Raw genomic sequence first — 12,390 nt, 5'->3', positions numbered from 1 at the left:
TATAAGGAAATAAGTTACGCCTTCTCCACCAACAATTGCTTTTGACGTAATGGTAAGCACCTGGATCCTAACATACCCCTCCCCCCTCCTCCTTGTAAGTCTAGATCATTACACTTTCTATAGGTGTGATTCTGAAACCTAATGGTTAAAATCTTGAAAGAGGGGGAAAATCCCAAATCTTGGAATCTTGTCTTCCTCTTCAGACAATAGATTCTTGAAGAAATATAAAAAGGAAAATTCTGACAATAATAAACACACAATTGTCAGCAGCAACACATTTATGTGTTGTAAAAACTGTATATATATAATCTGTTGTTCAATGCACATGGCCTTTTGAGCTTCTCTTCTTCACATGGTTTCTCTCTCTATACTCCATTGATTGAGCTCTTTGTTTATTCATTGACTGAGCATTTCAATGAAACACTTTACAGATCTATCAAGACTCCTGATGAACACCTTCAACCTCAGATTTCCCCCCCTTTTTTTGATCTAAATGTCAGCAATAGTTGGTGGGTTTGAGGGTTTCATTCATTTGTGAATGGTTCTTGCCCATTTTTGCAGGGTATTCCAACACCTCACTTCTCCAGTTCCCTTTCATCAAAATTTCATCCGTTAACGGACTTTTAACTGAAATAATTGATGGGTTTTTGTTAAAATTTTGTGGGGTTTTGGCCATTTTTGCAGAAGATTGAGCAGCATTGATTTCTCCAGTTTCTTGATTTCGATGCCCTATCATTTTGTTTATCTAAATTTCGGTAATTAACCAACTTTTATCTGAAAAGATTGTTGGGTTTCAATCAATTTGTGGCTAAATTTTGTGGGTATTGTCCATTTTTGCAGAATTTTGAGGTTTTCAGATTCTTCATTTGGATGGTGTTCATGTTCTTCTTCAAACAGAGACAGACAGCTGAGGTTTTGCACATCATGTCAGCAGATCATGTTCATAGGTTTGTTTCTGGTTTGACTACATCTTAATTGGGATATGGGCAATATGTTCTTGTAGAGTTATCAGATATTCGTCGAATGATCGATTAGAGTTTCGAATTATTGTCTTCTATGGTGCAAAAAGAAGATTCAAAAGGAAAAAAAAGCTCAGTTAGCAATGGCTTTTTGGCCATTTTCTGCCAACTTTAGTGTGCTATTCGCCTTTTTCAACCAAGTATAGTGTTCTTTTTCGTATTTTCGTTATGAATCTTGATGCTTTTAATTGGTTCAAGACAATAAATCAATCGCTCGTTGGTCAAAATATGTTAAAAACTGCAAATTTGGACGAATGGTATACTAAATTGTCCCGTCATGCCAAGAATTCTGTTGATTATATATAGATGTATACATCACAGAAACAACTGTTCTACTCTTTAGGCAGATATACACGTTTACATACATCACCCCTGGACCCCACCTTTGGAATGTACCAGGTTCGTTTGTTTTGAACTGTTTTGGTTCACATACTGATATATACATGTCATGGAATCATCCGCTCTACTCTTTGGGCAAATATACAAGTTTCCATACATCTGACCCCTGACCCCACCTGCGGGTGAAATATACAGGGTTGGTTTGTTTTCGTCTGGTTTTGTTTACTTATGGATGTATAAACAAGAATTGTGGTAGGTTGTATATAGCACTTGAAGCCTTGTTCACTTCATATAGCCCCAAAGTCAAAAGAAGAGCCCATTTTGACTTTTTGAAAGTCAAACGAGTTACTTTTTAGCATTTAATTTGATGAATATTGGTTTTGCTAAACTGAAAAATCTGATAAGTAACTCCAATAAGTAAATTATATAAAATACATTTTGGAGTTAAGAAATAAGTGAAATCTAACGGTCAATTTTGAATTTGAAATCACTACGTTTGACCTTAAAAGTCAAAGTAGACTTTTTTGGGACTAAAAGGACCAAGGGGAGAACCAACTATTTCATGAAATATTCATTATGAATAACTTTAAGACATTCCTGCATACTATTCATCATGAATATCATGCATTTTAATATCTCTCATGATATTCATCATGAATAATTGATGAATAGGTGGTTCCCAGGTTCTCAAAATATTTACAGTTCTCGTTTGAAACTGCTCCGTGTTGTAAAGATGTTAGCTTTTTTTATTATATATCTTTATTGCAGAATCAAAAGATCAGTATCCCTCACTTATGGTGAAACTTACAAATGCATTAGATAAAACATACCGATGTGATTATCCAACCGTTCTAACGAAATGGAAGAAGACAACGTGGAGGATATGGAGGTCGAAGTCTTGCCTTCAATGTGGCCGGAAGACATTGATGCAGCCGGAAAAAAGTTCAACGTGGAAAAGCCGGGAGCCGATCAAGATTTGTTAGAGGATGTAACTTTCATCGAAGAGCCAACGATCGTAGACTTCCAACGTCTACTCGAGCTCACGAATTATAGCGAAAAAGGGTCGTCTCAATTATCTTATCTCGTAAAAAACTGGGAATGGAAACAAGAAAATGCTGTGCGGCTTCTGAGGGAAGAGCTCGAGAATTTGAGCAAACAACAACGTGAAGTTGAGCTCAAGAAATTGGAGATATTAGAAGAACATCGATTTGAACAAGAAAGTTATGGGGGTGATAAACGGCCGGTTTCTATATTGGATGAAGTTTACGAGATCTTTCAAGATGCGCCCAAAAGGCGAAATGATGTTATTATTCAGGATCAAAGAATAGAAATCGATGATGAGCATGAGACAGGTACAGTTAAATATTGGAAGCAACGGGCCTTGCATTTGGAGAAGTTGTTGGAAGCAAGCATCCAACGGGAGCAGATACTCTGCGAAAAGTTGGATGAAAGCATTGAAAAGCTCGAGAAACAGTCGTCACCAGTTGAAGAACTTTCACAGATCTTGAAACGAGCCGATAACTTCTTGCATTTCGTTCTTCAAAATGCACCGGTTGTCATTGGCCATCAAGACAAAGAGTTGCGATATCGCTTCATCTATAATCATTTTCCGAGCTTGCGAGAAGAGGTAATGTGATCACCGGTTGATTATATTCGTGAAATTTTGATCAGAAATCATTGATAAATTCGATCTTTGAACCTGTTTCAGGATATCATTGGAAAAACAGACGTCGAGATATTCAAAGGTGATGGTGTCAAGGAATCCCAAGACTTCAAACGGGAAGTTCTTGAACGAGGATTGCCGGGAAAGCGAGAGTTCACGTTTGAAACCGATTTATTCGGAGCGAAAACGTTCCTGATATACGTTGAACCTGTTTTCAGCAAAGCAGGCGAAACGATTGGTGTGAATTATATGGGAATGGAAATAACCGATCAAGTAAGAGTCACTCATCGTGATATTTTCTTACGAGTCGATTCATGTCTACATTCTCAAAGTTTCTAGCCGTTAGAATATCGAGAAACTATGTAAAGAGAGATTCACATGTGAATCATGTTTTCTTAGGTGAGAAGGAGAGAAAAGATGGCAAAGCTTCGAGAGGAAATCGCGGTGCAAAAGGCCAGGGAAACCGAACTTAACAAAACTATTCATATAACAGGTTTAGTAGCTTTCTTGATTACTCCTGTTAAAGTCGCACGTCAGCCAATATATGTTGGAACCTCCCTTCGTGCTTAATGTGAAGAGTAATTTGAATGGGTCCCACATATGTCACATGGTATCAGAGCAGAGGTCTACCATCTGGGATATCTTCGCTCGGAACTCGACACTCTGGGACAATATATGTTGAAACCTCGCCTTTTTTTCCTTATATTTTTAACGGTTATTAACGTTTTATGCAATCAACGTTTTTGTAGAGGAGACTATGAGAGCAAAACAAATGTTAGCAACCATGTCACACGAGATACGGTCGCCATTATCTGGGGTTGTTAGCATGGCGGAGATTCTATCGACTACTAAACTTGATAAAGATCAAAAACAGCTCTTGGGTGTCATGTTATCTTCGGGTGATTTAGTCCTTCAGCTTATAAACGACATCCTCGATCTCTCTAAAGTCGAATCAGGTCGGTTTCTCGTCCTTTCTTGTGCCACTTTCGTATCCAAGATTCTCAATTTCCGCTTGTTTGCATTGTTTTCTTCAATTCGTGTCTCCTATTTTGCGATGGCTCTCAGGAGTCATGAAGCTTGAAGCCACAAAGTTTAGGCCTAGAGAGGTGATCAAGCATGTACTCCAAACCGCTGCAGCATCGCTAAAAAAGATGCTGATTTTGGAAGGAAATGTCGCTGATGATGTCCCCATCGAGGTGAGATCTTTGCTCGTTGGTAACTTTAGGCCATAGTTGGCAACCATAAGCTAACTTATTTTTTGAGCTTATTGAAAAAGCCCCGTTTGCTCAGCTATAAGCTAGCTTTTGAAAAGTTACTTCAAGTAGCGTTTCAATAAGCTATAAGGGCGTTTTCAACTTTTTTCTAATTGCCCCTTGTGTTTTTCCAATTAATTTATAGACATATCATTTTACATTGTCATCTAGCTTATCAGCGGGTTTTTACCAAACATTACTAGTTTATCGGCTAGCTAGTTAGCCCAACAGCTAGTTTGCCAAATATAGCCTTATTCATGGATGCTTCATACCATCCATTCAAGATCTTAACATATAATATCGTAACTCGATTTCAGGTTATCGGTGATGTTCTTCGAATTCGGCAAATCCTCACCAACTTGATCAGGTACGGTTACTGTATTAGAACTAGAAGCTCAGTTTACCGCTCTTTCTGCAGCCATGGTGTCGAATCCCGATCAACTTGGTTTACTTTCGCAATCTTTTTATCAGACTTTTATGTCGTTTTCTGCAGCAATGCTGTCAAATTTACCCACGAAGGGAAGGTTAAGATAAATCTTTATGTAATAGCAGACCCATGTCCCCAAGATCAGCAGAAACCAGAGATCGAAAACGGCAAAGTACTGCTTCCGGCAAGAAGCAGCGTGTTAGATGAACACAACGAGAACGAACATCAATCGCATGAAACCGTGGTGTGGATACGCTGTGATGTTCAGGATACCGGGATTGGAATCCCAGGTACTTTTCTATTTTCTTAAGCCTCATAAGCTAGCTTACTGAAAAAGTCTTGTTTGGTTATCCGTATTTTTATTTTTCCGATTAATTTTACATGTTCTTTTAGGTTATTTTACATTGTCATCTATCTTACCGGCTAGTTTTCACCAAACTTAACTAGTTTATCAGCTAAAAGATTTATCCGTGTTCTTGCTCACGGATTTTGCACTGTGATACGACAGAAACTGCATTACCATCGCTGTTCAAGAAATACATGCAAGCTGGTGCCGATACAGCTCGGAAGTACGGTGGAACTGGATTAGGTTTAGCCATCTGCAAACAACTGGTAATGTTCGAACATCGACCATCAAACCTATATATACGTAGAAACCTTCCCACTTCCAACGAACGCTCTTTAAAAAAGATTTAAAAGAGTTCCACATATCCTCATATTTCTTAAAAAGCGGTTTCCACTACAATGAAATCAGCTTCACAGGACGCCAAAAATGTCTAAATGTCTTAACAGACTGTAATCAGGACTTAGGTAAATAAGCTCCTGTTATGACGAACAAAAACATTCTACCAACTTATTATAACACATTTACATAGGATGCACAACAGTTTGATTCTATAAACTCAAGTCCTACAAAGCAGTCTATTAAGACATTTAACGATTTTTGACCTACAAAGCCGATTTTACTGTTCATCTATACTTCATACAATGGTCCTAAGACATAGTTTCTTGCTGATATATACCTTATAGGTTGAGCTCATGGGTGGATCTTTAACAGTTTCTAGCAAAGAACACTGTGGATCTACCTTCACTTTTGTTCTACCCCATAAAGTTCCACATGCTTGTGAAAGTTCGGACGAAACCGATGAATTCCGAGATATGGATGACAATGCTTCCACGGAAGATGATGTAAGTTGCGGGTTTTTCCAGTTCAAGCCGCGCACTTTGGGCTCGCTGTTCTCGGCTAACGGTTTGAACCGAACACCTGACTTAATGGGAAACGAAACCAATTTTGACAAGCTAGATGGGTTTGGTGTCGTGGCGGAAAGTTCTTCAAAACGGAATTTGGAGAATAAGAACAAGAACCGCACCAAGAAAGACAAAGAGAACCATGATGATCAAGACCGTGCGTTTCACAATCCTAGTAATAAGAAAAACCGACCCTCGACTACGGACGGGATGAGGGTGGATTCCGATAGAAACTCGGGGTGTGTTTCTAGCAATGTGAATCATGAAAGATCGAAATCATCGGCTAGACCCAAGATTCTTCTTGTTGAAGATCATGTTGTGAATGTGATGGTAGCGAAACGGATGATGAGACAGTTGAATCAAGATATGGATGTCGTGAATAATGGGGCGGAAGCCGTGCGTGCCGTTCAACGTTGCGATTACGATCTCGTTCTTATGGTATTTACTTCGACTCCATAGCATTTGCTTTGTGTTCTTACGATCTTTACTTTAATATGAAGGATCGGCTCAATTGACAAATAAAGGCCAGGCCTTATGGCTCCTCCTTATAGGTCGCTAGTTCGAGTCTCCTTATGGTCACTGGAGATTTACCTGATTGTTATCTTCAGGTTCCCGTCGGATTAATCGAGATGTACACAAGCTGGTTCTAACATCGACAATTACAAATAAAATGTTGCATACCGAATGAAATATTGTGTATTTCATATTGCAGGATGTATGCATGCCGGTAATGGATGGTCTTCAAGCTACACGATTGATCCGGTCATATGAGAAAACCGGCAACTGGGATGACGCACGACTTGCCGGAGTTGAGCCACCTGATCGCCTTTCCGGCGATCAAATATGGGAGCCCAGAAAGAGAATTCCCATCATTGCTGTAAGTACCAGAAATAGTTGATTCTTTCTATTTGTAGAAATCAACTAATGCTGATGCATCTTTTATCGTGTTTTTCCCTCGTTTTGATCAGTAATCTGTTAATCTTGTAACATTTGATGACGTGGATACCCGTTTACGAAAGGGTTATGGCAAAGTCGACAATAAACTTGAAATCCACACCATCAAATGTTACAAGATCAACACGTGTCAAAATGAATACAAAATGGAAAATTTTGGAACTTAGTTGCACTAAATAGGAACCAAGGCAAGCTCCGTTGCATTTTGTCCTTTTTAAACAGCAATCAGTATAATTCCTTGCTTCCAAAACTCGGGTTTTTACAGATGACAGCAAATGCAATGTCGGAAAGCGCAGAAGAATGTTTCGCCAACGGAATGGACTCGTTCATAACAAAGCCGGTTACGCTTCAAAACTTGAAACAGTGTCTTGAACGGTATTTGCCATCAAATAGCAGCCTGTAAATATAGATGTGCGTTTGTATAGCGAGTGAATACGAGTTTTTTAGGAAAGTTTTGTATCGAGTTTTCTCTCTATTTGGGTTACGTTTTTTGTCCTCAAACTTCCATTTTTAGCGGGGTTGAATGGACAAAAGTTCAGTTAGAACTTAACGAAATAAGTTACGGGATCAACGCGTTTTCGAAAAAAAAATCGTGCTTAATGTTTCCGTTATGATTCACAAATATACTTTGTACGCATCTTAATTTTAATATCTAAATTTCATAATAGACTGATTTATACAATATCATTTTATGTAAAAACCACAGGGACCAATCATGTTATACAAAAAGGCTTGTAAGACGTTCTATTTCAAAACGTATTCTAAATAACTTTTTAGAACGTCTAAAACCGTCCTAAAAATTTATTGTATTTACATAAAAGACCCAATTGTTTGGTTCTATTAACATAACTCATAAAACAGTCTATTAGACAATATGAGCCTATTTGTGGTCAGCTTAATCAGCTTAATGAGACTCCCAACTTTTTCAGTTGTTTTACATAACTGTATGGAAGTAGCTTATTCAATAAGCTTCTAGGGAACGCTTTATGAGGGGTTTTCTTCCAAACCTGTCACTCTCAATTAAAATACACGTTCTTTCCATCTATAAAAATACCCTCCCAAACAAAACCTTCTCAATCTATATAGATAGATTAATCAACTTAGACAATCTTATCCATACAATACTTAATAGAAAACCAACCAAATAACATTAGAATTTTTTGGCATCCACAGATTCAACTGTAGTGGACTCTACAACTCCATGCACTTCATATATGCATATATTTGAGTTCAGATGAATATATACACAGTACATATAATAGCAGCACTCAACAGAAACAACCTTTTTACTCCTAAAAATAGAAAAAAAAACAAATGTATACATCCTACCCTTCAAACCCTACTTTCAAATAGGATTTACCAGATACATTCGGTTTGCATGATTTGCAGCAGATACTCGATTTGCCCGTATGTATGAAAGAACACCACCACCATTAACCGATATGAAAACCGAAAACGAAACTTATATATATATATATATATATATATAGATGTATGTATATATATATATATATATATATATATATATATATATATATNTATATATATATATATATATATATATATATATATATAGATGTATGTATATATGGCAGGAAGACAAATCTTATTCTCAAGAAAGTTGAATCTTTGATGAATCATGATAGAAACTAGCCATCTATTTAAAAGGTTCAAAGATTTATACCAAAACAATTGTACATAAACAAGAACAGCAGTAAATTTAACAATCTTAGATGCTTCTAACCAAAAAAAGAACCAATAATTATGGATTCCAACCAACATAGATACCAAGATTCAACAGTCTACCAACATAGATAGATACCAAGATTCAAGAGTTCAGCAACTCTACCAACCTGAAAACGGCAATATGGGTCATCCGATCTGGTGGCTCGTTAGCAAGATCAAGATACCGAAAACTCCCATTTCATAAAGCAGCTTCAAGAAACCGAAATCTCCCATTTCGTAAAGCAGCTTCAAGAAACTGAAAAACTCCCACTTCATAAAGCGGCTTCAAGAGATAAAGCAACTTCAAGAATCGAATATGGGTCCTCCTCTTTTACACGTCGAGTTCCTCAATATATACAAAGGAACCATTTTTCCGGTTTAATCTATGCAACGGTAGGCGTTGGAGAAGCCGAATACTGATCTTCCACACCGTTGCTGAACTTACTACTGTTTTGCCGGACTTTGAAGCTGCCATGTCTCACGGGTTTCGGAAAGAAAAGGGAACTGAGCATTTTCTCCAGAGATTGAGCGGTGAACTTTGAGTACTTGCTGGCGCTCGAATCCTGTTCGACAAGCGGCCCGTAGTTCTGCATATAGCTTCGGTAAACAGGAACAATCGCCTGAATGATTAGTTGGCATGTTTTCTCCCTTAGATCTTTCTCCAATATAATCCAACTGGAGTGTTTCTTGTAAATGTTATCGAAAGCTTCGTTAAAAGCTTTCAATCTCTTTTTAACAAGATCACGAGCAGTGGCTCGGCCACCGGAGAACAGAATCAAGCCTTCCCGACTCAAATGAGATGGAAGTTTTGCCCAACTTTCCCGCAAAAAGATCGTAGAATAGTACTCTGTGTAATCTTGGTGTTCTCTTAACCATTGGTCACCCAATAAAGCTCCAATCTTTGTCCCTTTTAGATGTTTGTAAAGATGCCAATGGTTGTTCATCAAGAAAACGTACGAAAGGATTGTATCGTTATACGCCTTTGACCATGAATCTAGGTTCAACTCAATGGCTTGAATTAACTTAAGAAGCTCGTCGTGAAGAAGGCTTTCTTGAAACTTTTCATGCTTCCAGCTTCGTTCGATGGCTAGAACTTGGTTCAAGATTGGCTTATAATCATTTCCAACAAGCCTATTACAGTAATCGGTGATGAAACTTACGAGCCTTGGAACGCTGCCATCTGGTGGCGGTGGAGCTTGCCGCTGCAACTCCACCTGAACCAAAAGCTCCCAGAAGATTTCCGAAGCCCCTTCGATCACTCTTTTGATGAGATCCCTTGTGAGATTCTGAATTTCAGCACAAGCAGCTCCGCCAAAAAGACGGTTGAAATCCAATCTTAAACGATTTAAAGACGCGAAAATGTCCAATAATTTCAATAGCTTTATGGGATCCTTCTTACTCTCGGTGACCGTTTTCCCAAATTGAAGAAACGCGAGCATTCCCGCTTGGGCTGCAATATTAGCGAAACAACCACGCCATACATCCAATCCCAATCGCTCAAACACGTCGTTACAAAGCTTATATTCGGCCTCAAATAAATGCTTCACTGCAAACTCCAAATGCTTACTCCATTTGGCTATGTAACCCTCGATGCTCTGCACATCATTGAATTCCGAAACGGAAATCTCCAAGTAATCCAAGTTTAACGCCTGTAAACTTGCTCTAACATTTGAGCTACGAACATCAACATAAATAGATTTGCACTTTTCAAGCCGGTTGTTAGCAATCAAGCTCCCAAGGATCGCTTGCAACTTCTGAATCACAGAAACCGGCAAAGGGGACGGGGCTATGCAAGCTTGTTCATCTTTCAATGGGGATGAAGACATCGGCAACGGAATACTGTTTTCGGTCAAGAGTCGCCGGAATTCAACCTCTAGCCTATCCAGAGCCGCCTCCAAAAGGCCACCATCAAGGCGGCCCTTTTCTTCTTTACTTTGCAACTCTCTAAGATACTTTAAAGCTTTCTTCAAACTAGAAGTATACCGTCCATCAGCCACATTATGATCCTCCAGATACTCAACGATATCATCTAACCACTGAATCGCCATCCCACAATTCTCCGAAAGAAACTTCAATGCCTCCTGTAAGTTCTTCAAAACAGAAAGGTACCCTTGAAGATCAGATTGTGGATCCGATAACGACTTCTCTAACCCGTGAATTGCATCGAAAACTTTCAAAACAGCGGCCGCAGGAACCACGGCTCGGTTTATATGACCACCAACAGCATCAAGTGCGTCTCTTTGAGCACGAATTGGACGAACTGCAGCTTCTAAAGATGGTAATCTCTGATTAATCTCTTCTAATCTAGGGCCAGCTTTTTTAATCGATAACTCTAGGGTTCTAGATTTTTCTAAATTAATCTTCAAAGACTTCCTCGCCGACATCAAATTCGCAATCCCATCGTCACCCACCGAACCCATACCGCCACAATTTTTCTAAGCCCTAGATTCGAAATTTTCAGTCTAAACCCCAAACACCCACATTAATTTACCCACAAGAACGGATCTAAAACATCGTAAATTAATCAACTGACATCAATCGATACTCCACATTGAAGGAATTACATAACGAAATCAACGAATTCTTAGAACATCTAAATCTTCTCCAAACACACATACCCACTTCGAAATTGAAGATCATAAGACGATACAAAATCAAAGATTGCAAAAAGATTCAAAATTAAGAGCGGGAGAGAGAGAGACACTTACGATTACTGGAAGAAAAGTAGTGGGCTTTTTGAAGATCGACGCAAGAAGTTGTAAAGTTGAAGAGCAATCGAGTATATAGTAGCTGAATAATTGAGTTTCGATGTGAACTATGGTGTGAAATTTAGGAGAAATAGAAAAAACCCTAAAAGAGGTGGATACAGTAAGTGGTACATGCCTTTTTCATATTCCCCCAATTTCACCTTTCTGCTTTTGATACCCCCTTTTAACCCCCCTCTTCCCCTTTTTTCCTGTTTATAGCATATTTGTATTGACTATTGAGGGCTACACATGTCTTCTCTTTATTTATACTAGTTTTTGACATCATGATATTATATTTTATTAAATTAATGAAGTCAGTTAAATGAGTCGATGATCATATTTATATATTAAACTAATAAAAATCAATATTATCTTTGATATATGAATCCATCTTATCATTATTGGTTGTTTTTTAATATATATATATATATATATATATATATATATATATTAAGGGCCTGTTTACTTGTGGCTTAATGAGCTTACCGGATAAATGGGCTTATTCGCACAGCCATTTTAGGGTGTTTACTTCGGGCTTATTCGCCCAGACATGGACTTGATCGCGCAGCCGGATACCATGTCTTGTCAAAAAAAAAAAAAGACCTCCAATAAAACTCACGCCTCTCTTTTCTCCTCCCATAGTCGCTCTTCTCCTCCAATCTTCTCCTCAAGAACCCTAATCGGCCGAAATACTTTCTCCTCAAATCAAGGCTCTCTTCTCCAAAGGTAACTCTTCTCCTTATGTATAGATTATGCTCGATTATACTYGATTTTGCTCGATATTGCTTCTGATTTGCTGCTCGATTGCTTTTGATTTGCTGCTCGTTTTTTCTTCTGATTTGCTGCTCGATTTTGCTAGTATATTCTCGATATTTTTGGGTTTGTTTGATGCATCRATTGTTGTTAATATTTGCTTTATTTGCTGCTCGATTTTGGTAGTATATGCTCGATATTTCTGCTCGACAGGCCCTCCATTGTTGTCAATATTTGCTGCTCGTTTTTGGTAGTATATGCT

General features: G+C 38.3%; 2 protein-coding genes across 2 annotated transcripts; one reads left to right on the top strand and one right to left on the bottom strand.

The window, feature by feature from the left end:
* Positions 1–2,217: 2,217 nt before the first annotated feature.
* Positions 2,218–7,306, top strand: LOC112529735 (histidine kinase 5). The gene is made up of 13 exons (XM_025141110.1): positions 2,218–2,985; positions 3,067–3,294; positions 3,421–3,514; positions 3,771–3,977; positions 4,087–4,217; positions 4,592–4,641; positions 4,768–4,858; positions 4,916–4,991; positions 5,210–5,313; positions 5,731–6,028; positions 6,080–6,387; positions 6,662–6,826; positions 7,169–7,306. The coding sequence occupies exons 1-13, from the start codon at positions 2,218–2,220 to the stop codon at positions 7,304–7,306; spliced, it is 2,658 nt and encodes an 885-aa protein (XP_024996878.1).
* A 1,187-nt stretch (positions 7,307–8,493) lies between these two features.
* LOC112529736 (exocyst complex component EXO70A1) lies at positions 8,494–11,519 on the bottom strand. Its single transcript, XM_025141111.1, has 2 exons — positions 11,337–11,519; positions 8,494–11,133 (listed from the first exon to the last, which is right to left on the bottom strand). Exon 2 carries the CDS (start codon positions 11,046–11,048, stop codon positions 9,012–9,014), a length of 2,037 nt encoding a protein of 678 aa, XP_024996879.1. The 5' UTR covers positions 11,049–11,133; positions 11,337–11,519; the 3' UTR covers positions 8,494–9,011.
* Between the last annotated feature and the right edge of the window lie 871 nt (positions 11,520–12,390).

The sequence above is a fragment of the Cynara cardunculus genome (genome assembly GCF_001531365.2).
Source record: "Cynara cardunculus var. scolymus isolate 2C chromosome LG 16, CcrdV1, whole genome shotgun sequence".
NCBI lineage: Eukaryota > Viridiplantae > Streptophyta > Magnoliopsida > Asterales > Asteraceae > Cynara > Cynara cardunculus.
This window is presented reverse-complemented; position numbering and strand designations above follow the sequence as displayed.